General features: G+C 44.0%; 3 protein-coding genes across 3 annotated transcripts; 2 read left to right on the forward strand and 1 right to left on the reverse strand.

Moving 5' to 3' along the window:
* Positions 1 to 5,921: 5,921 nt before the first annotated feature.
* On the forward strand, positions 5,922 to 14,391 carry TUBB4B (tubulin beta 4B class IVb). The gene is made up of 4 exons (XM_035102402.2): positions 5,922 to 6,050; positions 6,162 to 6,270; positions 9,880 to 9,990; positions 10,954 to 14,391. Exons 1-4 carry the CDS (start codon positions 5,994 to 5,996, stop codon positions 12,012 to 12,014), a joined length of 1,338 nt encoding a protein of 445 aa, XP_034958293.1. The 5' UTR covers positions 5,922 to 5,993; the 3' UTR covers positions 12,015 to 14,391.
* On the forward strand, positions 12,853 to 14,391 carry LOC118078506 (tubulin beta chain-like). Its single transcript, XM_060270429.1, is given in 2 exon segments — positions 12,853 to 13,008; positions 13,010 to 14,391. Coding segments are annotated over 2 exon segments (339 nt in total). The 3' UTR covers positions 13,193 to 14,391.
* Positions 14,336 to 25,170, reverse strand: CIMIP2A (ciliary microtubule inner protein 2A). Its single transcript, XM_035102403.2, has 7 exons — positions 24,195 to 25,170; positions 22,693 to 22,907; positions 17,538 to 17,911; positions 17,272 to 17,389; positions 16,261 to 16,355; positions 15,966 to 16,083; positions 14,336 to 14,471 (listed from the first exon to the last, which is right to left on the reverse strand). The coding sequence occupies exons 1-7, from the start codon at positions 24,389 to 24,391 to the stop codon at positions 14,383 to 14,385; spliced, it is 1,206 nt and encodes a 401-aa protein (XP_034958294.1). The 5' UTR covers positions 24,392 to 25,170; the 3' UTR covers positions 14,336 to 14,382.
* Between the last annotated feature and the right edge of the window lie 2,428 nt (positions 25,171 to 27,598).

Below are 27,598 nucleotides of genomic sequence, written 5' to 3' on the forward strand. Positions count from 1 at the left end.
TACCATAATTCACTAATAAAAGCATATTCCAGGATTTATAGGGAATTACATTATTACCTTAATTGAGGCCCTGCTACATTCCTTCCTTTGACTTCAAGCTAAAGGTGCGAGATTACTCGCACCGATCAGCTTGACACTTATGTAACTCATTCAGCTTGACCCTCAGGTAACTCATCTTGACCCTCCTGAGGCAATTGTTGATATTGCAAAAGTAACTGCTTTTGGGCCATGTTTTTGGACTATGTTGGGAAGGATTTAAATACAAATTGTCATCAAAATTTGGTACTGGGTTGGCACCATTCCTTTTAGCCAATAAGACCAGTGCAAATCCCCCTACTAACATCCAAAAATGTATAGAATTGCTATTGCTCTATTTGGATGAGGGCGCTAAAAATAAGGGAGTCTTTTAGAGAGCAAACCAGCTTCCGGAGTGTGACGTAGGGATCCTGATGGTACAATGTCTATTCTAAGTCAAAGTCTTGGTCCTAAGCACACGTCCTGGTGCTCACAGACCAAAGGTGAATCCAAGGAACAAACCCCCCAGCAATCGCAGTCTGTGGTCAGCAAAAGCAGCAAACAGTCCTCGCCAGCGCGGTGTCAATGGCTCATCCATCCACAGATTCAGCCAGATGTGTACTGGTGCAGAGGCCATCAAAGGGGTATGCCCAAGAACGCACCTGGGGAGAAAAAGAAACAAAACACGGCAGAGAGAGACTGTACATGGTGATGTAATGCATGTCCCCCAACAACCACCAGCCCACTGTTGACCCACAGGAGAAATTTGGAGGGTCTAGGGAATATCTGCAAACAGGGCAATGGGGTCTGCGAACAGGGCAATAGGGAGAAGCTCTGACAGAGCTAGGTTGCTTGACAGAGCCAAGCCACTGAATTAGGTTTAGAGCCATCGGTTGGCAACTCTCATTGTTCTACACTCCTGTGGCGGCCAGCTTGGCGGGTTTGCCAACTCCGCTCTATGGTGTTTGCTTCGACAATGGATTAACCCTTCGATGTGCTCTTTCAAAAGGTGACAGTTTCAGGGTTCTTTTTGGGTAACAACAAATTCTGGGCAGGGTAATAGGGAGTACCTCTGTCTATTTTATCACAGCCTCTGAAGTGTTTGCTTTGTCCACTCCTCCAATACCCCGGAACCAGAGCCACCTTTGGGCTCTCCTCTCATCGTCCCATGCTTCTGCCATGACAGGCAGCCTGGCGGGCCACCAACTCCTTGGCGGGCCGTCAACCCTGCTCCACAGCGTTCCGTTTGGACGATGGAGTCACCCCTTGGATGTGCTCTGCAACATGGGCACGGAGGGTTGTGAAAGCACACTCCAAATCTGTGTAGAAGATAGACATTGCCCTCAAAATGTGTACACATTCCTTTTCCATCCTTTTTTTCTTCTTCCAATTATTCCAAATTTATGCCCCCGGCCTGTGTACCAGTTGCACCCCACTCTCCCTCTTTTTCTCCTGAGTGTAAAGGTACCCACTTCCTCACAATGTCAGGTCTACTACTGTAGCTGCTGCTTCCAAGAGCCCCACCTTTTCCAACCCCAACATTCCATTCTTCACTTGCCACCCTTATTCCTCATTACATTTCATTTACATTCCTCAACCGTACTCTGTTCACATATTCCCTGATCATTGGGAGCCAGGCTCCTAAGCCAGGGATTGTGAGGCTCCCCCTGAGGCCCCCCTTCCACCCTCTTGCTTACTGCCTGCACACCACTCTCCCCCCACAAAACATGAAAATGTGTCAAAATATATATATACAGGGTGCAGGAAAACTACAGTTCAGCCAGTTGTCAAAAGCCAGGGCAGAACTGCAGTAAAACTTTTTTTAAAATGACTACTTGTGTTAAAACAGTGAACACCGGGTGCAAAAAACTACATGTCATTCTGAAAGCTTTAAAAAAATGTGAAAAAGGTGAACAGGTAAACAACAATTCAGTATAAACTAGTAAGTAGGCCAATAAGAGCAGGAGGCCTGAGCCTGGTGATAGGAGAAAGCAATGTAACGACACACACATAAAAGCCATACACATACAGTACAGAGGCCTACCACTGCAATACGCCTGGAGAAAGGTTCAGCCAGGGATATAGAGAGCTTTTAGGAATAGGCTCACTCAGAAATCACACAGAGCTGACTCATTGAACAGGCTCTCCCAGATTCACATAAGCGCGCAAACAAATTCACAATTCACACAAGATAGTTCAGGGTAGGCCCGAAAGCCAGGACCAGTTCAGGGTAGGCCCGCTATTAAAAGCCAATACCAGTTCAGGGTACAGGTGTGGGGATGCACAGATAAACAACAGGTACCAAAAAAAAAAACAAGGCCAGAACTACAAAAAACTCAACAAAATGTGAAATTGTGTTTAAAAAATGAAATACAGGGTGCAGGAAAACTACAGTTCAGCCAGGTGTCAAAGGCAAGGTCAGAACTGCTGAAAACCTTAACAGAACGTGAAATTGTGTTAAAAAATGAAATACAGGGTGCAGGAAAACTACAATTCAGCCAGGTGCCAAATGCAAGGGGCAAAACTTGCAGGAAACCTAAAAAATGTGAAAATGTGTCAAAAAGGAAATACAGGGTGCAGGAAACTACAGTTCAGCTAGGTGTCAAAGGCAAGGTCAGAACTGCTGAAAACCTTAACAGAACGTGAAATTGTGTTAAACAAAATGAAATACAAGGGTGTAGGAAACTACAGTTCAGCCAGGTGTCAAAGGCAAGGTCAGAACTGCTGAAAACCTGAAAAAAAAATACTTGAACTCGGGTTAAAACAGGGTGCAGATGTGCTGGGGAAAACTAGAGGTCAGCCTGGTGCCAAAAGCAAGCGAGGTGATAACAGGGTGCAAGATAAACAGGGTGCAGGAAACTACAGTTCAGCCAGGTGTCAAAGGCAAGGTCAGAACTGCTGAAAACCTGAAAAAAATACTTGAACTCGGGTTAAAACAGGGTGCAGATGTGCTGGGGAAAACTACAGGTCAGCCTGGTGCCAAAAGCAAGCAAGGTGATATTAGAAAGCACACACACGTCACTTGCCCCCACCTTCCCAGGCCCCACCTTCTCATGGCCACTGGTCCCATCACCTCCTGGCAAATAGAAGGGGAAGAAATGGAGGCAGTGAGAGATTTTACCTTCTTGGGCTCCTTGATCACTGCAGATGGTGACAGCAGTCACGAAATTAAAAGACGCCTGCTTCTTGGGAGAAAAGCAATGAAAAGTGAGAGCTGGACCATAAAGAAGGCTGATCGCCGAAGAATTGATGCTTTTGAATTATGGTGCTGGAGGAGACTCTTGAGAGTCCCATGGACTGCAAGAAGATCAAACCTATCCATTCTGAAGGAAATCAGCCCTGAGTGCTCCCTGGAAGGACAGATCGTGAAGCTGAGGCTCCAATACTTTGGCCACCTCATGAGAAGATAAGAATCCTTGGAAAAGACCTTGATGTTGGGAAAGATGGAGGGCACTAGGAGAAGGGGACGACAGAGGACAAGATGGTTGGACAGTGTTCTCGAAGCTACGAACATGAGTTTGACCAAACTGCGGGAGGAAGTGCAAGACAGGAGTGCCTGGCGTGCTATGGTCCATGGGGTCACGAAGAGTCGGACACGACTAAACGACTAAACAACAACAACAACAAAATGTGATTATTTATGTGATTGGTTAAATTGAAATCCTTTGTCTTAAATGTTATAAATACCCCGCCTGACCTTTGGGCGGGGTTGCAGTATTCCGAAAATATTCGACTGTAACCTTATTGCTTTGCAATAAACATAATGGACTCCTAACTCCTATTGTCTCTGAGTTTTATTGGGCTAACTTGGAAGATAAGCCATTATTGGCTTACAACATTAGCATACAGGTAAACAGGAGGTAAACAGGATTAACATAAGGTAACAATGCACGATGTCCCAGGACATTGATATGCAAGTACCAGTAAGTATATGGGAGGGGATCCTTGAGTACCTGGCCGGGGGGGGGGGGGGGGAATGGGTCCAGGTGTGAGTATTGCCTCTGGCTTCGGAGGGTCAGGAATGGCAGGAGATGGTACCTGTATGGATTATGGATATGCAGAGGAGCACCACCCTGGCCACGTGAACTCTTGCTTAAAAGGATTATGGCTGTTCCCTGCATCCCTGAGAGCCCTTGGCCCGAGTAGCAAAAGGGGGGTTTCATTTAGAAATACAGATACATGGTATTCATTCATAAAGAAATATGAAAAAATTCCTTCAGTAGCACCTTAAAGACCAACTAAGTTTTTATTTTGGTATGAGCTTTCGTGTGCATGCACACTTCCTCAGATACACCATGAAGAAATATGGTTACATAGAATCTCAGGCAACAGAGAAAGGGTAGGAAAGAGAGCCTTTATTACACAGGGCTTGATCTTGAGGGGTTCGTGTTGGTGCGATACTAGAGTGGTGTTGTAGGATCAGACAGGGTCCCCTTGAGGGCATTTGTGCCAATCTTTATTCCCAAGTGAAGCCTCGTTCGGGTGCCCCCCCTATAAAATTCCCTAACAAATTTCATTTATTTTTGTTTAAAAATGGACCATTAGTTTATCTCAAGCTTCGTTCCGTGAGGGGAAAAAGAGTAGGCCTCACCTGATTGCTAGGGAGGCTGAGGCAGGCCTAATTTATTTAATGGCTTCTTTGATTTAATGATTTATGCTTTAAACAGGCCACTAGTTTAATTCAAGCTGGCCTATTTATTCAATGGTTTATTTCATTTATTTATTTGTTTGTTTTAAAATGGACCGTTACTTTAGCTCAGGCTTCATTCCGTGAGGGAAAATGTGTAGGCCTCACCTGGTTGCTAGGGAGGCTGAGGCGTTGTCAAGAGCCTATTTTCTTTATTTATTGGTTTATTTCATTTATTTATTTATTTTTTAAACGGGATACTCATTTATCTCAGGCATTCCTATTTTATTTATTTCATTTAATTTCATTAATTCATTTATGCTTTCAATGGGCCACTAATTTATCTCAGGCTTCGTTCTCTGAGGTGAAATGTAAAGGCCGCGCCTGGTTACTAGGCGCCCGACGCGTTGCCAAGGACGCGGTTGCTAGGGCAGCCCGTGATGCGTTACACAACGGAGAAATGTCCGAGCGCGTTCCTGCGCCCCGGCCGTTGACGTCGCGTGCTGGGCACGAAGCAACCAATCCTGAGCCTCCTCTCCATCCTTTCCGACCAGGCATTGGCTGTGCTGACTAAGGGGCGGGATTAAAAAATCAATAGGGGGCGAGAAGGAGTGAGGTGTCGGACAAATGAGAGAGAGGCACGCTAAAATGCAAGCGGCAAACGTCTAATGGGCGTTTGGCGCGCGGGTGGCCGAGCTCAAAAAAGACCAATGGGAATCGATAAAATGCAAGCGCAAAGGAGCGGCATGGGTTTCGTCCAATGGGCGTCTGTGTCCGCGTGGGCGGGCTCGGAAAAGACCAATGGGAACCGATAAAATGCAATCGCAAAGGAGTGGCGTGAGTCTCGGCCAATGGACGTTTTGCGCGCGGGTGGGCGGGCTCGGAAAAGGCCAATGGCACCCGTCTGATGCGCAAGGCCTCGAGGTGGAAAGAAGAGGAGGGCGACTTGAGGAAACGAACCACCTCCGACGGATGGCCAATCAGACGCGGCGGTGGCCTTGATGGGCGGGGTGGATAAAAAGAGGAGGCCCAATAGGCTGAGAAAACGAACCTCCTCCGACGAGGGGCTGGAACCAATGTGGTTCGTTTCTTGCAGGAAACGCACCTCGGCCAATGGGCGCCGCCGCGCGCGCGCCTTCCATCCAATGCCCGCCTCGCGGAGGCGGGGCCGTGGGCTTCCTCCGCCCTGCTCGCCGAATCCGTGGCTCCCGCGCGCGCCGCTTCGGTTGCCCAATCAGCGCCCGCGCCGTCGCGCCTATATAAGGCGGAGACCGTTGCCAGGACGCAGCCAGCGTCCCGCGCGCGTCCAACGATCAGCATCTCCTTTAGCCGCCCAAAAGCAACCGCCGTCATGAGGGAAATTGTGCATTTGCAGGCCGGCCAGTGCGGCAACCAAATCGGCGCCAAGGTTTAATAATAATAATCATAATAATAATTATTATAATTAGGGGGGGTAGAGGAAGGGCGGGGAAAAAAACAAGGCCGCTTAGCCCCCCTTTTTTGTGTGTGTCTTCCCCAGTTCTGGGAGGTGATCTCGGACGAGCACGGCATCGACCCCACGGGCACATACCACGGCGACAGCGACCTGCAGCTGGAGAGGATCAACGTATACTACAACGAGGCCACCGGTGGGTGGCAGGGAGGCCTCTGGGCAGCTGCCCGGGGGGGGCATAGCTGTCAAGTTCTCCCTTTAAGCAGCATTCCTTTATGCTGAATAGGCTTCCTTGTGAGAAAAGGCAAAACTTGACAGCTATGGGGGGGGGGGGGAGAGAGAGGTCCAATGGGGAAATGGGAAAGAGAGAAAAAAGGGAAAGGGTTGGGAAAAGATAGAAGGGAAAATGGATAAGAATGGGAAATAGATAAAAAGGTGAAATAGGTAAGAATGGGAAATAGATAAAAAGGTGAAATAGGTAAGAATGGGAAATAGATAAAAAGGTGAAATAGGTAAGAATGGGAAATATATAAGAGATGAAATAGGGAAGACTGGGAAATAGAGAAGAATGGGAAATAGATAAAAAGGTAAAATAGGTAAGAATGGGAAATAGATAAAATAGATAGATGGGGATATGGATATGAAGGTGAAATAGATAAGGAATGGAAATAGAGCCATTAAAACAATAAAGAATTTATCTTTAAAGAATGGGAAATAGAGAAAAATAGATAGAAGGTGAAATGGATAAAAAGGTGAGATACTGTACAGGTGAAATTCGGAAAATTAGAATATTGTCAAAAAATGAATTTATTTCAGCAACGCAACTTTAAAGGTGAAATCAATCTATGAGATAGATGCATGACATGCAAAGCAAGATATGTCAAGCCTTGATTTGTTGCAATTGTAATTATTTGTCATTAGGCGGGTCAATTATAAATGGAATGTCATTAATGAAATGTCATAGCGATGTTTATTTTTGTATGATTGTAACTATTTGTTGTATTCCTGTGGCATTTCCAAAAGAAAGCATTTGTCAAAATGAAAAGAAAAAAAACAAGGAAGTTGAAATACTGAAATCAATGCACTTTTTGACGATATTCTAATTTTCCAAGTTTCTCCTGTAAAATGTTGAAAGAATGGGAAAGAGATAAAAATGGGAGATAGAAATAGAAAGGGGAAATGGGTAAAAAGGTGAAAAAGATAATAATAGATAGAAGGTGAAATGGATAAAAAGGAGAAAGATAAAAATAGAAAAGTTGAAATGGATAAGAATGGGAAATAGATAAAAAGTGAAATAGGAATGGGAAATAAATAATGGGAAAGAGAAAAATAGGTGAAATGGATACAAAGGTAAAATGGATAAAAATAGATAAAAAGGTGAAATAGATAAAAATAGATAGGTGAAATGGATAAAAATGGGAAATAGATAGACTGAAATAGATAAGAATGGGAAATAGATAAAAAGTTGAAATAGGTAAGAATGGGAAATAGATAAAAAAATAGATAAAATATAGGCAGAAGGTGAAATGGATAAAAAGGTGAAAGAGGTAAAAATAGATAGGTGAAATAGATAAGAATGGGAAATAGATAAAAATAGATAGAAGGTGAAATGGATAAAAATGGGAAAGAGATAAAAAGGTGAAGTAGAAAAAAAAGGAGGCCTGGAGATCGAATGGGTATTTAAAAAGCCCCCTGTATGTTAAAAAAAAGGAACCCTAGAGTGCAAATGTGTGTTAGAATGGGTACTTTAAATAATAATAAAGATTCCTTCCAATAGTGCCTTAGAGACCAACTCAGTTTGTTATTGGTAAACTGAGTTGGCCTCTAAGGTGCTACTGGAAAGATTTTTTTTATTTTGTTTCAACTATGGCAGACCAACACTGCTACCTACCTGTAACTTACACTTAATAAGTTAGAAATCAGTTCCAACAGCGTTGCTCTATATTCCAAAAGGAGCCCTGGACTTTGAATGGGTATTTAAAAACCCCCTGTGTGTAAAAAAAGGAGCCCTGGAGTGCAAATGGTTTTTTTAAAAAAAAGCTCCCTGTACTTAAGTACCCTGTAGAATGGGTACTTAAAAAGTTAATAATATTAAAAATATTTTTATTTCTACCCACCCATCTGGTTCGGTTTCCCCAGCCACTCTGGATGGCTTGCAACAAAATATATGAAAATACAATGGTCTGTTAAACATTAAAAGCTTCCCTTACAGCCCCGGGGTCTATATTCCAAAAGGAGCCCTAATTGGGTATTCAAAAATCTCCACACACACACCCCAATTAATAACTGGGTGTGGAAAAGGCTCCCTGAATTCATACACGTCCTTTTTTAAAAAACAAGGAAATTCTAGATGTATTCCATGTGTTGGTCTATATTCCAAAAGGGACCTGGGGTTGAATATATATATTTATTATACCCCGCCCATCTTGCTGGGTTTCCCCAGCCACTCTGGGCGGCTTCCAACCAAATATTAAATACTATAGTCTGTTAAACATTATAATTTTTGCAATATTATTATTTATACCCCACCCATCTAGCTGGGTTTCCCTAGCCACTCTGGGCAGCTTGCAACCAAATATTAATACAATGGTCTGTTACACATTTAAAGCTTCCCTAAACAGGAAAATATTGTCTTGGTCTATATATTGTATTGGTCTAGAGCAGGCCTGGTCCTCCAGCTGTTTTGGGACTACAATTCCCATCTTCCTTCACCACTGGTCCTGTGAGCTAGGCATGATGGGAGTTGTAGTCCCAAAACAGCAGTTGGGCCAGGCCTGGTCTATACAGTTGTACCTTGAAAGTGGAACAAAAAATACATATAATATTCTTATATAATGTAATAATACAGGTGAAACTTGGAAATTTAGAATATCGTCAAAAAGTGCATTTATTTCAGTAATGCAACTTATTAATTTTTATTTTTATTTTTACAAATGCTTTCTTTTGGAATTTCCATAGTAATAAACCAAATTGTTACAATACTGTAATACAAAAATAAACATCGCTATGACATTTCATTAATGACATTCCATTTAAAATTGACCCGCCTAATGACAAATCATGACAATTGCAACAAATCAAGGCTTGACATATCTTGCTTTGCATGTCCCACATCTATCTCATATATTGGTTTCACCTTTTAAGTTACATTATTGAAATAAGTGCACTTTTCGATGATATTCTTATTTCCCGAGTTTCTTCTTAAAAGAAGAGCCCTTGGATTTCCGTCTTTTTCTTTTCCAAACTGCCTTAGGATACATACAATATTCCTATGTAATATAATAAATAATAATATAAGAAATGTGTATTATAAAGACCACTGGACGTTTAAAAAGCCTTTGGGTTGATGTGTATACGTATACAGTATACACATATGTATGTATGTATGATATATATATATATATCTGTGTATGTACTTAAAACATCCCAAAAATTAATTTAAAAAAAGCCCTAGGGTTGAGGGATGTATTGTTTTTTAAATTTATTTTAAAAGAGTCATAGGACTCATACATATTAAAAAGAACGCTGCAAGTTAAAGATCTATGTATTTCGGTTTATTTATGTGTGTGCATACCGTATTTTTCCTAGGTTTCCCCCCTAAAAATGTCAAAAATTAGGGGGCATCGTCTACACGGATACATTTTTTTAAACCTGAGTCCCCTAGAATAGGGTCATGTAGACGGGAAAATAGTCTAAAATATGTATTTATACTTGAAAAGGCCCCCCCCCCACCATTTTTTTAAAGAAAATATTTCCAAAATCCAGGTTTTCGTGTTTGGATTTTAATTTTTTTCCCTCCCCCCAGGTGGCAAATATGTCCCTCGCGCTGTCCTGGTTGACCTGGAACCTGGAACCATGGATTCGGTCCGCTCTGGACCCTTCGGACAAATCTTCCGCCCGGATAATTTCGTTTTCGGTGCGTCTCTATTGATCGGCATTGGCAACCTGAAAGAATTGATATTTAATTGGTATTGTTTTTATCTTCGTTGGAAACCGCCCAGAGTGGTTGGGGAAACCCAGTCAGATGGGCGGGGTACAAATAATACATTATTATTATTATTATTATTATTATTAAGTTTAGGGAAGTTTTGAATGTGTGACATTTTAATGTATTTTTAACCTTTGTTGGAGGCTGATGGGCGAGGTACAAATAAATTATTATTATTATTACACAGAACATATATATGTATATTATTGCTCCGTGTCCGCTTCCAGAGAAGCGGACACAGAGCAATGGATTCAAACTACAAGAAAGAGGATTCCACCTAAACATTAGGAAGAACTTCCTGACAGTAAGAGCTGTTTGGCAGTGGAATTTGCTACCAAGGAGTGTGGCGGAGTCTCCTTTGGAGGTCTTTAAGCAGAGGCTTGACAGGCATATGTTAAGAATGCTTTGATGGTGTTTCCTGCTTGGCAGGGGGTTGGACTGGATGGTCCTTGTGGCCTCTTCCAACTCTATGATTCTATTATGTTAATATATAATATATAATATAAAATATTATAGTATTATGTTTATTTATTAATATGTTATATATCATAATATATCCTATATATATAACATAAATATATAATACTAATATACCATCATAGAATACTATTATACTAATTATTATTTTATCAATATTATATTAATATATCATAATATAATATTAATTGTTATTAATATTATATAATTATTTTACCATCATAGAATACTATTATATTATTAATACTTATTTTATTAATATAATAGAATATATTATGATTGATTATAATTTTATCCTAATATGCTATCATATTATTAAGAATTATTTTTATTAATATTTGATAATAGAATACTATTATATTACTAATAATGATGATGATGAATACGGCCTCCCCTCCTTTTCTCCCTTCCCAGGCCAGAGCGGCGCCGGCAACAACTGGGCCAAGGGTCACTACACCGAAGGGGCCGAACTTGTCGACTCGGTCCTGGACGTGGTCCGCAAGGAGGCAGAGTCCTGCGACTGCCTGCAGGGCTTCCAGCTCACCCATTCTTTAGGTGGCGGCACCGGCTCTGGGATGGGCACCCTTTTAATCTCCAAAATCCGAGAGGAGTACCCCGACCGGATCATGAACACCTTCTCCGTCGTGCCCTCGCCCAAGGTCTCCGACACTGTGGTAGAGCCCTACAACGCCACCCTCTCCGTCCACCAACTGGTGGAAAACACCGACGAGACCTACTGCATCGACAACGAGGCTCTCTACGACATCTGCTTCCGCACCCTCAAGCTGACCACGCCCACCTATGGCGACCTCAACCACCTCGTCTCCGCCACCATGAGCGGTGTCACCACATGCCTCCGTTTCCCCGGTCAACTCAACGCGGATCTCCGCAAACTCGCCGTCAACATGGTTCCATTCCCTCGTCTTCACTTCTTTATGCCCGGATTCGCCCCGTTGACGAGTCGTGGGAGCCAGCAATACAGAGCATTGACCGTCCCGGAGCTGACGCAGCAGATGTTTGACGCCAAAAACATGATGGCCGCCTGCGACCCTCGCCACGGGCGATATTTAACGGTCGCCGCCGTTTTCCGGGGGAGGATGTCGATGAAAGAGGTCGACGAGCAGATGCTTAACGTCCAAAATAAAAATTCCTCGTACTTCGTGGAGTGGATTCCCAATAACGTGAAAACGGCCGTGTGCGACATCCCGCCTCGTGGTTTAAAAATGTCCGCCACTTTCATAGGAAACAGCACAGCCATCCAGGAGCTGTTCAAGAGAATCTCAGAGCAGTTCACAGCCATGTTCCGGCGGAAGGCCTTCCTGCACTGGTACACTGGGGAAGGGATGGATGAGATGGAGTTCACGGAGGCTGAGTCCAACATGAACGACCTGGTCTCGGAGTACCAGCAATACCAGGACGCCACCGCCGAAGAGGAGGGCGAGTTTGAGGAGGAGGCGGAGGAGGAAGCCGCCTAAGAAGACAAAATATGCTCGAGAGACTTTAGACAGCTTTATTGGACCCCATCCCCTTGGCATATTGACCCCCCTTCTCACCTTCCAGGTTCTTCTCCACCTTAATTCCAAGTTCTCACCAAGCTTCTAGGTGCTTCTGGCCTCCTAAGTTGTCACCATCACATTCAAGCTTCTTCTTCCCTACCTTGGCTCCAAGTTCTCCAGGTGCCTTCCAAGCTTCTCCACCTTGAACCCAAGCTCTCGCCATCTTCCAAGTTTTTTCTTCTGCTCCACTCTGTTCTCACCATGCTTCCAGGTTCTTCTGGCCTTCCAAGCTCTCACCATCACATCCAGCTTCCTTCCAAGCTGCTGCTTCTTCTCCACTTGGAATCCAAGTTCTTCTCACCATCACGTCCAAGTTTCTCCTTCTCCACCTCCAAGTTCTCAGCAGGTGCGTTCCAAGCTTCCAGGTTCTTTCACCATCACGTCCAAGCTTCTTCTCCACCTCCAAGTTCTCAGCAGGTACCTTCCAAGATTCCAGGTTCTTCTCAACATCATGTCCAAGCTTCTTCTCCACATTGAACCCAAGTTCTCACCAGATTCTTCTGGCCTCTAAGTTCTCACCATCACCTGCAAGCTTCTTGTGCTCCAAGGTGCCTTCCAAGCTTCTCCACCTTGAACCCAAGTTCTTACCATCTTCCTTCCAAGTTTCTTCTTCAGCTCCACCTGGATTCCAAGTTCTCACCAAACTTCCAGCTTCTTCTGGCCTCCCAAGCTGTCACCATCACGTCTAGCTTCCTTCCAAGTGTCTTATTCACCTTGAATCCAAGCCGTCTACGATATCCCACCGCGTGGTCTCAAGATGTCCGCCACCTTCATTGGAAACTCCAGCGCCATCCAGGAGCTCTTCAAGCGCATCTCGGAGCAGTTCACGGCCATGTTCCGCCGCACGGCATTCCTCCACTGGTACACCGGGGAAGGGATGGACGAGATGGAGCTCACGGAGGCCGAGTCCAACATTGAACGACCTGGTCCTGGAGTACCAGCAGTACTAGGACGCCACCGCTGAGGAGGAGGGGGAGTTTGCGGAGGAGGAGGGGGCCTATGAAGGAGAGGAAGACACACCAGGCTCGAGAGACTTTAGACAGCTTTATTGGACCACCCCACCCCTTGGTTTCTTCCCTTGTTGGTTCTCCTTCTGACGTTCTCACCAGGTTCTTCTGGCTCCTAAGTTCTCACCATCACGTCCAAGCTTCTTCTTTCTCCACCTTGATTCCAAGTTCTCAGCAAGTGCCTTCCAAGTTCTCACCATCATCACGTCCAGCTTCCTTCCAAGCTTTGTCGTCCTCTCCACCTGGAATCCAAGCTTTCACCATCCCAAGCTGCTTCTCCACCTTGAATCCAAGCTTTCACCATCACGTCCAGCTTCCTTTGAAGCTTCTTCTTTTGCTCCATGTGGATTCCAAGTTCTCACCAAGCTTCCAGGTTCTTCTGGCTTCCCAAGCTCTCACCATCACATCCAGCTTCCTTCCAAGCTTCCCAGTTCTTCTGGCCTCCCAAGTTCTCACCTCATCACCTTCAAGCTCCTTCCAGCTTCTTCCTCTCCATCTGGCATCCAGCTTGCTTCCCTGTTGGTCCTGGGATTCCAGCTCATCTTCTCCACCGTGGCTCCACATTCTTCCATCACATCCAGGTTGCTTCCAAGCTTCCAGCTTCTTCCTCTCCACCTGGCCTCCACCTTCCTTCCCCGTTGACTCCAAGCTTCCACGTTCCTCCTTCTTCACCTTGCCTCCCAAGTTTTCACCAGGTCAAATCTGAGCCTCTGGAAATTCAACTCTTTCCACGTCACGAGTCTCCAGCTTCTCCAACGTGGTCTCCAGGCTCTCCTTGATATTTGGCCTCCTCGGTCTTCTCGAAGATCTGACCTCCCCAATCCACGGTTTTCTCTAGGCTTGAGGGCATCTCTCCATGGTTCTACCATGCCACCTCTGGCAGATCTCCTGGATGTCTCTCCATCTCAGGTTCCTCCTGCAAGTCCAATGGTGGACACGAATGATGGAAGCCCAAAGATGCACCACGAATGTTGGAATCCACGAAGAATGGACGTCCAACGATGGACCACGAAGGATGGAAGATAAAAGATGGACCACGGATGATGGAAACCAGTGATGGGCTACGAAGAATGGATGTCCAACGATGGACCCCCTCAGACGTCACCTCTGGATTCCTCTTCCTCTTTCCCAGAAGGCACCTCTACATTCTTCCTCATTTCTTAGAAGGTCACCTCTACCCTTGTTCCTCCATGGTTCCTCTCTCCCTCGCTTCTCTGTGGTTGTGATGTCATCTGCCGTTGCCGCCGGCGTTGTCTGGGCGGCCATTAAAAATCCTCTTTTCAACCCTCGCGCTGCCTCCGCTGAAGTTCACCAAAATAGGCTTGGCGGGTGCTGTTGCCAAAGGTTTGGGCATAGTTGTCGCGGATTGCTGGGGGGGACGACAAAAATAAATAAATATAAATATATGTGTCAGAGGGAAGGGTGGGTCAAAAGAAATTAATAAATCTAAATAATAATGACTAATAAATTGAAATAAAAAGAATAAATCCAAATAATAATAAATGATGAATCCAAATAATACAATTAAATAATACCAAAAATGAATATCTATGTCAGAGGGGAAGGTTGGGTCTAAATATAGGAATAAATCAAAATAATAATGACTAATAAATAAAAATAAAAATAATGAATCCAATAAAATATTTTTTAAAAAATAAATAAATAAAAATAATAAATAAAAAGAATAAATGATAAATCAAAAGAATAAAACTAAATAATACCAAATAGGGGAACGGTGGGTTTAATAAATGAATCAATCTAAATAGGGTAATAATGACTAATAAAATAATAATAATAATAATAATAATAATAATAAATCCAAATAAGAATGAATGATAAATAGAAATGATTCAACTAAATAATACAAAAAATAAATACATATCTCAGAGGGGAATGGTAGGTCTAAATAAATGAATAAATCTAAATAATAAGTGATGATGAGTACAGATAATAAATCTAAATAATAATGACTAATCTAAATAAAAATAATAAATCCAAATAATAATAAATGATGAATCTAAATAATAAGGTTTAGGCATAGTTGTTGCAGATCACTGGGGGGACCAAATTTTATAATTATATAGGGGGGTGGATTTGTGAGTGTGGAAGGTGGGAATTAGAAAGAAATAACTAAATAAAATAAGAATGATAATAATATAAACAATGATAAAGAAAAATCAAATTATAACATAATAAATGTAAATGATAACAAAAATTTAATCTAAATAACAGTATAATTAATAATTATATTGCCCCCAAATTTTGGACATTACAGTATTTTTTAGGGAAAAAACAGTCATACACGAAAAAATACGGCAATCTAAATAATGATAAAGAAAAATATAAATGATAACATAAATAATCTAAATCATGAATCTAAATCTAAAAATGATAAAAATCTAAATGATAAGTAATATAATAAATGATAATAATAAATTTAAATAATTAATAATAAACATAAATAATAATGAATAAATAATAAATGCAAATAAGTAATAATAAATAATGTGGAAAGGGAGGAAAAAAGGTGTGGAAATCGGTAATGGCTGAATGGGGGAAATGGACCGAAGGAAAGGAAAAATTCTGGACTGGGGTTGGGGACGGGGACAGTGTGAATGGTGGAACAATCCAAATGGGAATCCATAAATTATTATTATTATTAGTGGGGAAGTTTGAACGGGAAGGGGGAATCGGCCAAAAACTAGAAAAAATCTGAGTGGCAAAGGGAAATACCTGAAAAGGAAAGGTGGGAAATAATAGCCATATCTAGAAATCACCGCAAGCAGAAATATATTAGTCCTTGACCAAATGAGATTTGACCAGTAAGGGGGTCCAGGGTCATCCATCCCATCCCCGGACTTACTGGGCACGAAGCCGGTGTAGAAGGGCATCAGGCCTCCGCTGGTGTAAATCTTGGTGTTGGGCCAGTAGGTGCGGGGATGGCGCTTCCCAAAGCTGTACATGGGGCTCCGAAGCATTTCCTGCGGGGATGAAAGGGCGAGGCTCAGGGTTTGGGACCTCAGCGGGTCATTTAGGCTGACCCGCCCTGGGTCCGGGCTTTGAAATCCTGGAACCCGAGGCAGCAAAGGGACATTATCCGCTCGGAAACGGATAAATTGATGCACGCCATCGCCAGCCGTGGGAGTTGCAGCACGCACCTGGTTGCGGTCAAACTCGTTCATGGCGTCCTTCACCCCCGTCAGATAGTTTTCGCCCATGATCCAGGGGAAGCGAGGGATGTAGCCTGTGTAGCCTGCAACGAGGGGAGGAAATCCCCACAAGGAGAAATGATCCAGGGGAAGCGAGGGGTGTAGCCTGCAATGAGTTAAGGATAGTTCTGGGCGGGGTAAGGGCCTTTGAGCAATTAGTCCCCGTAAGGAGAAATCTGAAAATCCCCACAAGGAGAAATGATCCGGGGGAAGCCTGTTATGAGGGAAGTATAATTCTGGGGGTGTGAGGGTCGGGGAGGGTTCCCTCGAAACCAGCATTTGGGCCCCGTGCAGGGCTCCCTTGTAACTACCACTATGAGTTCACGGCGCAGCCCAGAAGCTGCTGGGTTCCTTTATCTGCGCTGGACTTGAAGCGACTACTCCCCGCAAGGGGAAATCTAGAAACCCCACAAGGAGAAATGATGCAGGGGAAGCGAGGGATGTAGCCCGCAATGAGGGAAGGATAGTTCGGGGGGGTGAGGGCTGGGGAGGGCTCCCTCAAAACTAGCATTTTCGGCCCTGAAACTACCACTACGAGTTCACAGTGGAGCCCAGAAGCTGCCGGGTTCCTTTGGCTGCACTTGGCTTTGAACGATTAGTCCCCGCGAAGAGAAATCTAGAAATCCCTGCAAGGAGACAGGATCCAGGGGAAGTGAGGGGTGTAGCCTGCAATCAGGGAAGAATAGTTTGGGGGGGTGAGGGCCGGGGAGGGCTCCCTCGAAACTACCACTACGAGTTCACAATGGAGCCCAGAAGCTGCCGGGTTCCTTTAGCTGCGCTTGCCTTTGAGCAAGCGAAACCCCCCACAAGGAGAAATATAGGAATCCCCGCAAGGAGAAATCTAGAAACTCCCGCAAGGCTTGGCCTGAAGCCCTGGAGGCGGCTGGTTTCAGAAAGAAGGTATAGCTCTGTGGGCGGAAGGTGGGGCTTCCCCAGGAAGGGGTGGATCCGGTACCTTACCCGAGATAGCCTTCCGCTGGATCAGGTTGGGCGTGTCCATCTTGGGTGTGCGATCGAATCGACAAACGTCCGACGTCTCGGTGGCCAGCGGGAGGGGTGTGCCCTCGATCCGGGTTGGCTGGGGGGCGGAGAGAGGGTGGGGTCAGCAGGGAGCTCCGCCCTCCCCAAACCCCGCCGCTTCTGACACTGTTGTCGCATGTTTTGCGGAAACGAGATTCCAGAGGGGGGTGTTTAGGTTCACATTTGAACCAGGGACCCGGGCTTACCTCCTCGCTCCCTGCGCCGCCTCCGCTGCACGGGACGGCCCTCCAGCCCTGCCCACAAATCAGGGACATCCCCGGGTCGCAGGGCTGCCCCCGGTCCCGGCCACACACCAGCGCCACGTCCGGGTGGCACAAGTACATCTTCGAATCTGGGTTCAAGTCTGCACCGGTGAGCGCCGGGTGCAAGTCTGCGCCGGCCGACGAGGCAAACTGGCGCCAGCCGGGCCCGCAGGCGAGGCGGATGCCCGGGTGGCAGGAGGGGGTGTCTTTGCCTGGCGGCGGCACCCGCACACATGGTCGGTTGCCTTGTGGGGGAAACGTAGTGCGTGGCGGCACCCGGCCTGGAATGGGAATGCAGCCCTGGTAAGGGACAAAGCCTGAAAGAGAAGTGTCAGAGATATAATAATAATAATAATAATAATAATAATAATAATTTTTAATATTTAGTCATAATAATTGTGTAATAATAATATTCAGGAATAAAAAATATTCCGCTAAAATAAATTAAAAATAATAATATTCAGTAATAATAATTGTGAAATTATAATATTCAGTAATAGGGGGGCATTTATACATGGGGGCGTCCTATAGACGAAAAAATACGATATATAGAGGGGGGATGGAGAGAGAAATATAGATTAGAGATATAGATAGATAGATAGATAGATATACATACAGATAGATATATAGATATAGGTTAGATATATATAGAGAGATATATATATAGAGAGAGAGAGAGAGAGAGATAGATAGATAGATAGTTGTTGTTTAGTCGTTTAGTCATGTCCAACTCTTCGTGACCCCATGGACCATAGCACGCCAGGCACTCCTGTTTTGCACTGCCTCCCGCAGTTGTGTCAAACTCATGTTCGTAGCTTCGAGAACACTGTCCAACCATCTTGTCCTCTGTCGTCCCCTTCTCCTAGTGCCCTCAATCTTTCCCAACATCAGGGTCTTTTCCAGGGAGTCTTCTCATGAGGTGGCCAAAGTATTGGAGCCTCAAGTTCACGATCTGTCCTTCCAGTGAGCACTCAGGGCTGATTTCCTTCAGAATGGATAGGTTTGATCTTCTAGCAGTCCATGGGACTCTCAAGAGTCTCCTCCAGCACCATAATTCAAAAGCATCAATTCTTCGGCGATCAGCCTTCTTTATGGTCCAGCTCTCACTTCCATACATCACTACTGGGAAAACCATAGCTTTAACTATACGGACCTTTGTAGGCAAGGTGATGTCTCTGCTCTTTAAGATGCTGTCTAGGTTTGTCATTGCTTTTCTTCCCAAGAAGCAGGCAAGGTGATGTCTCTGCTTTTTAAGATGCTGTCTAGGTTTGTCATTGCTTTTCTCCCAAGAAGCAGGCGTCTTTTAATTTCGTGACTGCTGTCACCATCTGCAGTGATCAAGGAGCCCAAGAAAGTAAAATCTCTCACTGCCTCCATTTCTTCCCCTTCTATTTGCCAGGAGGTGATAGGACCAGTGGCCATGATCTTGGTTTTTTTGATGTTGAGCTTCAGACCATATTTTGCGCAATCTTAATTCCTGCTTGGGATTCATCTAGTCCAGCCTTTCGCATGATGAATTCTGCATATAAGTTAAATAAGCAGGGAGAAAGGAGTACGACAAGGTTGTATATTGTCTCCCTGCTTATTTAACTTATATGCAGAATTCATCATGCGAAAGGCTGGACTAGATGAATCCCAAGCAGGAATTAAGATTGCCGGAAGAAATATCAACAACCTCAGATATGCAGATGACACAACCTTGATGGCAGAAAGTGAGGAGGAATTAAAGAACCTTTTAATGAGGGTGAAAGAGGAGAGCGCAAAATATGGTCTGAAGCTCAACATCAAAAAAACCAAGATCATGGCCACTGGTCCTATCACCTCCTGGCAAATAGAAGGGGAAGAAATGGAGGCAGTGAGAGATTTTACTTTCTTGGGCTCCTTGATCACTGCAGATGGTGACAGCAGTCACGAAATTAAAAGACGCCTGCTTCTTGGGAGAAAAGCAATGACAAACCTAGACAGCATCTTAAAAAGCAGAGACATCACCTTGCCGACAAAGGTCCGTATAGTTAAAGCTATGGTTTTCCCAGTAGTGATGTATGGAAGTGAGAGCTGGACCATAAAGAAGGGTGATCGCCGAAGAATTGATGCTTTTGAATTATGGTGCTGGAGGAGACTCTTGAGAGTCCCATGGACTTCTAGAAGATCAAACCTATCAATTCTTAAGGAAATCAGCCCTGAGTGCTCCCTGGAAGGACAGATCGTGAAGCTGAGGCTCCAATACTTTGGCCACCTCATGAGAAGAGAAGAATCCTTGGAAAAGACCCTGATGTTGGAAAAGATTGAGGGCACTAGGAGACGGGGACGACAGAGGACAAGATGGTTGGACAGTGTTCTCGAAGCTACGAACATGAGTTTGACCAAACTACGGGAGGCAGTGCAAGACAGGAGTGCCTGGCGTGCTATGGTCCATGGGGTCACGAAGAGTCGGACACGACTAAACGACTAAACAACAACAACAAGCAGGGAGACAAAATACAACCTTGTCGTACTCCTTTCCCAATTTTGAACCAATCAGTTGTTCCATATGCAGTTCTAACTGTAGCTTCTTGTCCCACATAGAGATTTCTCAGGAGGCAGATGAGGTGATCAGGCACTCCCATTTCTTTAAGAACTTGCCATAGTTTGCTGTGGTCGACACAGTTAAAGGCTTTTGCATAGTCAATGAAGCAGAAGTAGACGTTTTTCTGGAACTCTCTAGCTTTCTCCATAATCCAGCACATGTTTGCTATTTGGTCTCTGGTTCCTCTGCCCCTTCGAAATCCAGCTTGCACTTCTGGGAGTTCTCCGTCCACATACTGCCTAAGCCTGCCTTGTAGAATTTTAAGCATAACCTTGCTAGCGTGTGAAATGAGCGCAATTGTGCGGTAGTTGGAGCATTCTTTGGCACTGCCCTTCTTTGGAATTGGGATGTAGACCGATCTTCTCCAATCCTCTGGCCATTGCTGAGTTTTCCAAACTTGCTGGCATATTGGGTGTAGCATCTTAACAGCATCATCTTTTAAAATTTTAAATAGTTCAGCTGGAATATCATCACTTCCACTGGCCTTGTTATTAGCAGTGCTTTCTAAGGCCCATTTGACTTCACTCTCCAAGATGTCTGGCTCAAGGTCAGCAACCACACTACCTGGGGTGCACGAGACCTCTATATTTTTGTGTATTCTTGCCACCTCTTCTTGATGTCTTCTGCTTCTGTTAGGTCCTTACCACTTTTGGCCTTTATTATGGTAATCTTTGTACGAAATGTTCCTTTCATATCTCCAATTTTCTTGAACAGATCTCTGGTTTTCCCCATTCTATTGTTTTCCTCTATTTCTTTGCATTGCTCATTTAAGAAGGCCCTCTTGTCTCTCCTTGCTATTTTTTGGAAATCTGCATTCAGTTTCCTGTATCTTTCCCTATCTCCCTTGCATTTTGCTTGCCTCCTCTTCCCCGCTATTTGTAAGGCCTCATTGGACAGCCATTTTGCTTTCTTGCATTTCCTTTTCCTTGGGATGGTTTTCGTTGCTGCCTTCTGTATAATGTTACGAGCCTCCATCCATAGTTCTTCAGGCACTCTGTCCACCAAATCTAAATCCTTAAACCTGTTCCTCACTTCCACTGTGTATTCATAAGGGATTTGATTTAGATTGTATCTTACTGGCCCAGTGGTTTTTCCTACTTTCTTCAGTTTAAGCTGGAATTTTGCTATAAGAAGCTGATGATCTGAGTTACAGTCAGCTCCAGGTCTTGTTTTTGCTGACTGTGTAGAGCTTCTCCATCTTTGGCTGCAGAGAATATAATCAATCTGATTTCGATTCTTCCCATTTGGTGATATCCATGTGTAGAGTCGTCTCTTGTGTAGTTGGAAAAGAGTGTTTGTGATGACCAGCTTGTTCTCTTGACAGAACTCTATTAGCCTTTGCTCTGCTTCATTTTGAACTCCAAGGCCAAACTTGCCAGTTGTTCCTTTTACCTCCTTATTCCCTACTTTAGCATTCCAATCCTCTATAATGAGAAGAACATCCTTCTTTGGTGTCATTTCTAGAAGGTGTTGTAAGTCTTCATAGAATTGGTCAATTTCAGTTTCTTCAGTACCGGTAGTTGGTGCATAAACTTGGATTACTGTGATGTTAAAAGGTCTGTCTTGGATTCGTATCGAGATCAGTCTGTCATTTTTGAGATTGCATCCCATTTCAGCTTTCACCACTCTTTTGTTGACTATGAGGGCCACTCCATTTCTTCTACGGGATTCTTGCCCACAGTATTACCGGTAGATATGATAGTCATCCGAACTGAATTCGCCCATTCCCTTCCATTTTAGTTCACTGATGCCCAGGATGTCGATATTTATTCTTGCCATCTCATTTTTGACCACATCCAGCTTACCATTATCCATGGTTCTTACATTCCAGGTTCCTATGCAATATTTTTCTTTACAGCATCGGACTTTCCTTTCGCTTCCAGGCATATCCGCAACCGAGCGACCTTTCGGCTTTGGCCCAGCCGCTTCATCAGCTCTGAATCTACTTGTACTTGTCCTCCGCTCTTCCTCAGTAGCATGTTGGACGCCTTCCGACCTGAGCGGCTCATCTTCCAGCGTCATAACTTTTATATGCCTGTTGTCTTTGCCCATAGAGTTTTCTTGGCAGGGATACTGAAGTGGCTTGCCATTTCCTTCTCCAGGTGGATCACGTTTAGTCAAAACACTCCACTATGCCCTGTCCATCTTGGGTGGCCCTGCATGGCATAGCTCATAGCTTCTCTGAGTTATTCAAGCCCCTTCGCCACCACAAGGCATTGATCCATGAAGGGGAGATAGATAGATAGATACATGAATAGATATAGAGATAGGTTAGATAGAGAGATATATATAGATAGGTTCGATATATAGAGAGATATATATAGAGATATAGAGGTTAGATAGAGATATACTGTAGATAGATATACATACAGATTTATATAGATTAGATAGGTAGATATAGATAGATAGATAGATAGATAGATACATACATACATACATACATACATACATACATACATACAGATATATAGATAGAGATAGATAGATAGATAGATAGACATACAGATAAGAGATATAGATATAGAGACCCACCGGAATACCCCGGGATGTAGTTTTGGTGCTGGTCCATGCATTGGCTGAATGGCCGGTCACGGCCGGTGAAGTCGCCGACAAATTTAGGCCTGGTCAGCGGTGCCAGGACGGAAACAGGGCTTTTCTGGACGTTGGGGTCAGTCAGGACGTCACAGGTGATGCGGCCGTAGGGCTTGCCCACCTCGAAGCGGACCTGGGGGTAGAAGCCCGAGTACCTGGAGAAAAGAGGCGGAAAGTGGGGGGGGGGGAGAAAAAGATACAATAATAATGATAATAATATATTATTTATACCCCACCCATTTGACTGGGTTTCCCCAGCCACTCTGGGCAGCGTCCAACACAATATTAAAATACAATAATCTATTCAACATGAAACACATCCCTAAAGATGGGAAAATCCAGAGCGGGTGAAGCACGGCAGGACCCCTGGGCATCATCTAGACCAACCCCGTGGGAAGGAAGCCATCGGGGTGGGTGTCAAATGAGAGAAATGTTATTTATATAAGGATTGCAAGAAGCTTTTTAAGTTAAGTGATGAAAATCAGCGTAAAGAAGGAATTTTGGAGAGGAATAAGAGTGCTTAAGTACAGGTGAAAATTAGAATATCATTGAAAAGTGCATTGATTCAATAATGCAACTTACTATTTTTTATTTTTATTTCGAGAAATGCTTTCTTTTGGAAATTCCACAGGAATAAAACAAATCGTTACAATCATACAAAAATCGCTATGACATTTCATGAATGACATTCCATTTATAATTGACCCACCTAACGACAAATAATGACAATGACAACAAATAAAAGCTTGACATATCTTCCTTTGCATGTCTTGAATCTATCTCATAGATTGGTTTCACCTTTTAAGTTGCGTTACTGAAATCAATGCACTTTTGGACGATATTCCAATTTTCTGAGTTTCACCTTTATATAAAGATTGCAAGAAGCTTTGCAAATTAGATGATAAAACTCAGTGTAAAGAAGGCTTTTTAGAGATGAATAAGAATGTTATAATTTCTTAAGTAGTGAAAATATAGGAGTTAGTTATAATCGTAAGAAAATCAAAAGGAAGGGTTGAAGTCAGGCTTTTAGCCCTAATGTGTAAAATAAAGGGAAATGTAATGGAAAATAATGATAATGGTAAAATGAATCAAAATGATTTGGCAAAAATAAGAAATGGTAGATTGTGATCCGCAAAGAAATAGGTAGATCGGCAAAGAAATAGGCCTGGCCAAGCTCAAACTGTTTTGGGACTACAACTCCCATCATCCCTAGCAAACGGGACCAGTGGATTATGGGAAATGTAGTCCTGGAGGGCCACTCTAGAGAGAAACAAGGCAAAAGAGAATTGAATGGGACCTCTCATAATCATCTAGACCAACCCGCTTTTGGAAACGGCGATTTTTATTTATTTATTGCGCATAAATAGTGCATATATCACTCCCTCCCTACCTCTCTCTGATTAGAGACCCTCCCCACCCCCAAATTTGGGGCTCAAACTCACCCTGGAATGTAATATGGTTCCTGCGGGAAAAACTTCCCTTTCTGAGCAGCCGCCATCTTAACCTGGCACCTTTGGGTGTTGGGGGTGGCTGGGTGGGCCCTGACTTCTCTGGGGTGCAGGCTGCCTCCTGGGGGCAGCTGGGCTCGCCGGCGGCGACCATTGTGAAGCCGGCGTGTGTGACATCGGCGGGCAGGCATTCAACAGGCCAAGCTAGTGGGAGAAATGGCTTTTTCCTGGCCAGATTTCTCCCATAAATTAATGGGAAATTTAGATTTAAATGCAGACGGGCCGAAATCGCAAGGGTGCAGCTAGATGGGCAGGCGAAAGCTGTGCTTTCCCAGGCGGGAATCTCACCAGTGCAGCTCTAAGAAACTCATTTCTAAAGGAGAAAAAGAGGCCTGAGCAACGGCACTTCCGCCTGCGGGGATGGGCTTTGGTTTGCTGGTGGAAAGGCCGTTTTCTACGCAATCCCTGCCTGCAGAAAAGCAGGAGCTCCAGGTTGTTGCGCAGGATCAACAGGAGGGATGGAAAAAGGGTCCCAGGGTCATCTAGCCTCGCCCACGAGAAAGCAGGAACTGTGGAGCTACGAAACGAGGGATGGGCCTTGACGTTTTTAGGCTTTGGGAAGGCAGAGACCCCACTGACCTCACACTCGGGGCTGAGCCGTTCCCTCGGGGCGCCGGACATTTCCCAGGATATAAATACCCGCCGGAGGGGAGGCCGAAACCCAATAATAATTCGGCTCTGGGGGGAAGGGGGGAGGAATTCACAGGATTGTAGAACGACAGAAAGGGTCCTCAAATCATAGAACGGTTGAGCTGGAAAGGTACACCTGTGGCCATCTAGGCTGACCCCAGCTGTCCCAATGGTCCCTCCAAAGCTCCCAAGGAAGGAGGGAGGCCTGGGATTTGAATCCGCACCCGGTTCTTAATAGGCATCGATCCGGGGTTGGGGACCCCCCCTCTCATTTAGCCCTCCCTCCCTCCCTCCTGTTACCCCCACTCACTTTCCCCACCCTTTCACTTTCTTGCCTCCCCCTTCCCCCAGTTCTGTCAATAGCTCCTCCCTTCCCTCCAATTTCCCCATCAATCCCCCCTCCCTCGCAGTTCCCCTGTCAATCATCCCCCTTCTCTCCATATCCCCTGTCAATCTCCCCCAGTTCCCCCCAATTTTCCATCAATCTCACCCAATATTCCTCCATTTCTCCTGTCAATCTCCCCCCAAATTCCCCCCAATTTCCCTCCATTTCCCCTGTCAATCTCCCCCCAAATTTCCATCGATCTCACCCAATTTCCCCTGTCAATCTCCCCCCAAATTTCCTCAATTTCCCCTGTCAATCTCCCCTCCCCCCCAAATTTCCCCCATCGCCCCTGTCAATCTCTCCCCATTTTGCCCCCTCCCTCCATTTCCCCTGTCAATCTCCGTCCAATTCCCCCCCGTCAATCTCACCCTCCCCCCCTTCCATTTTCCCACCCTCCCTGCTCCCCGCCCCTCCCTCCCCTCCGCGCCGAGCCGCGCCTCTCCGGCTCCGGCGTGGGAAAAAACGACCGAGACTTTCCCACGCTCTCCGACTCATGCTAATGAGCCCCGCCGGCGGACCCGCCCCCGGGACCCGCCCCCCGCCCGGCCGTGCCCATATAAGGAAGCGCCTGCCAGGAGCGCTTTGCCAGGGAATGAATGGGAGCGCGCTGGAGCGGATTAATGAATGAATGAATCAATTCTAGGGGAAAGGTGGGGGGGGGGAGGCGGCTGAATGGCCTTTTTAAAGCCCCCCCTCAAAGATCCAGTCCATTTTCCCAGGCCTAGACACCCCACAAAAGTCCCTTTTTAAAATGGGGGTGGGGGTGGGGAATAGATAAGATAGGTAGCAGTTGAAGAGAAAAGGGGATATATTTGAAAAACTGAGCATCAAACAAGCCATCGGTGGAAGAGGAAAATTAAGAAATGAATAAAAAAGTCAAAAATAAAATAAAATTTTACTTGTGCTTGGAGAAATTAGTGTTTATTGTTTTATGTAAGTTTGTATATATGTATGTATGTATTGTCTAAATTTCTAATAAATAGTTAAATTTAAAAAGGAAAAAGGAATAAAATAATTATAATAATTATAAAATAAAAACTCCCTGAAAAAGGGAGGGGGGATAGGAAGAAATGGGGATTAGGAAAGAAAGTGAGGCAGGAGGAAAACCTTTGAAAATTAATAAAAAGTCAAATAATAATAAAAAAGTCCCTGCAAAAGGTGGGTGGGGGATAGAAAGGAATGGGAGTTGAAAAGGAGAAATAAAGTGGGGAATATTTTACAATTAAAACATGGAAGGGGAAAGAAAGGGAGGCAGGAGGGAACCACTTGAATATTAATAAAATAATTATAATAATAATAAAATTAAAAGTCTCTGAAAAAGGAGGGGGGATAGGAAGAAATCAGTTGAAAAGGAGAAATAAAGTGGGGAATATTTTGTAGTTAAAACATCAATGCAAGAGGAAATAGCAAGGCAGGAGGGCGACATTAAAAATTTGAATAAAATGTTAAATAAGAATAAAATAAAAAGTCCCTGAAAATGGAGGGGCGGGGCTAGAAAGAAATCAATAGTTGAAAAGGAGAAATAAAGTGGGGAAATTTTTATAATTAAAACATCCTTGGAAGAGGAAAGAGAGCGATGCAGGAGGGAGATCTTTTTTTTAAAAAAAAAAATGTTTTAAAAGTCCCCGAAACAAAAGGGGGAACCGAGGCCAGGAGTTGAAAAGGAGAAAAGAAAGTCAGAATTTTATTAAATAAAAAATTGAAAGTCCCTTAAAAAGGGGGACAGGAAAAGATTAAAAAATTAATAAAATGTTTTAAAAGGCTCTGGAAAAAAGGGGGAATAGAAAGAAGCCAGAATAAAGTTGGAAATATTGAAAAATAATAAAAAGGGCCACCAGTGGAAGCCAGGAGGAGAACATTGGAAAATTAATAAAGTCCCGGGAAAAAGGGAGAGAAATGAAAATGAGAAACTCTGGGAAAGTCAGATTTCTTAAAAAAATTAAAATACAAAAAAAAATCGAAGACGAAATGGGCATTTGAAAATGAATGAAATTTATTATTGCAGTCAAAGACCAGTTCAATAGATATTATATTTACATGAATTTACTGGGTGGTGTAGCATTTACATTTTGGGGGTTCTTGTTTTTAGGATGTAGAATGAAAACCTCACATTGATGATGATGATGATGATAATAATAATAATAATAATAATAATAATAATAATAATAATGTTTGATGTTTTATAATGCTTTTATATGTGCTGCCCAGAGTGGCTGGGGCAGCACAGCCGGATGGGTGGGGTATAAATATAATGATAATAATAATAATATAAAATTCTTTGGCGGCTATGGGAAATTTGTTATGGTTTCTTGGAAGGCCTTGC

This window comes from Zootoca vivipara, chromosome Z, assembly GCF_963506605.1.
Source record: "Zootoca vivipara chromosome Z, rZooViv1.1, whole genome shotgun sequence".
Lineage (NCBI taxonomy): Eukaryota > Metazoa > Chordata > Lepidosauria > Squamata > Lacertidae > Zootoca > Zootoca vivipara.

Excerpts from the sequence above, each read along its gene's own strand:
- CIMIP2A (XM_035102403.2), bottom strand. The coding sequence starts at position 24,391 with ATGCCTGCCCGCCGATGTCACACACGCCGGCTTCACAATGGTCGCCGC. Across the intron at positions 22,908-24,194 it reads GAACCATATTACATTCCAGG|GTACTCGGGCTTCTACCCCC; the intron begins GTGAGTTTGAGC and ends TCTTTTCTCCAG. Across the intron at positions 14,472-15,965 it reads CTACACCGGCTTCGTGCCCA|CAATCCGCGACAACTATGCC; the intron begins GTAAGTCCGGGG and ends CGTCCCCCCCAG.
- TUBB4B (XM_035102402.2), top strand. The coding sequence starts at position 5,994 with ATGAGGGAAATTGTGCATTTGCAGGCCGGCCAGTGCGGCAACCAAATC. Across the intron at positions 6,271-9,879 it reads ATACTACAACGAGGCCACCG|GTGGCAAATATGTCCCTCGC; the intron begins GTGGGTGGCAGG and ends CCCTCCCCCCAG. Across the intron at positions 9,991-10,953 it reads CCCGGATAATTTCGTTTTCG|GCCAGAGCGGCGCCGGCAAC; the intron begins GTGCGTCTCTAT and ends CTCCCTTCCCAG.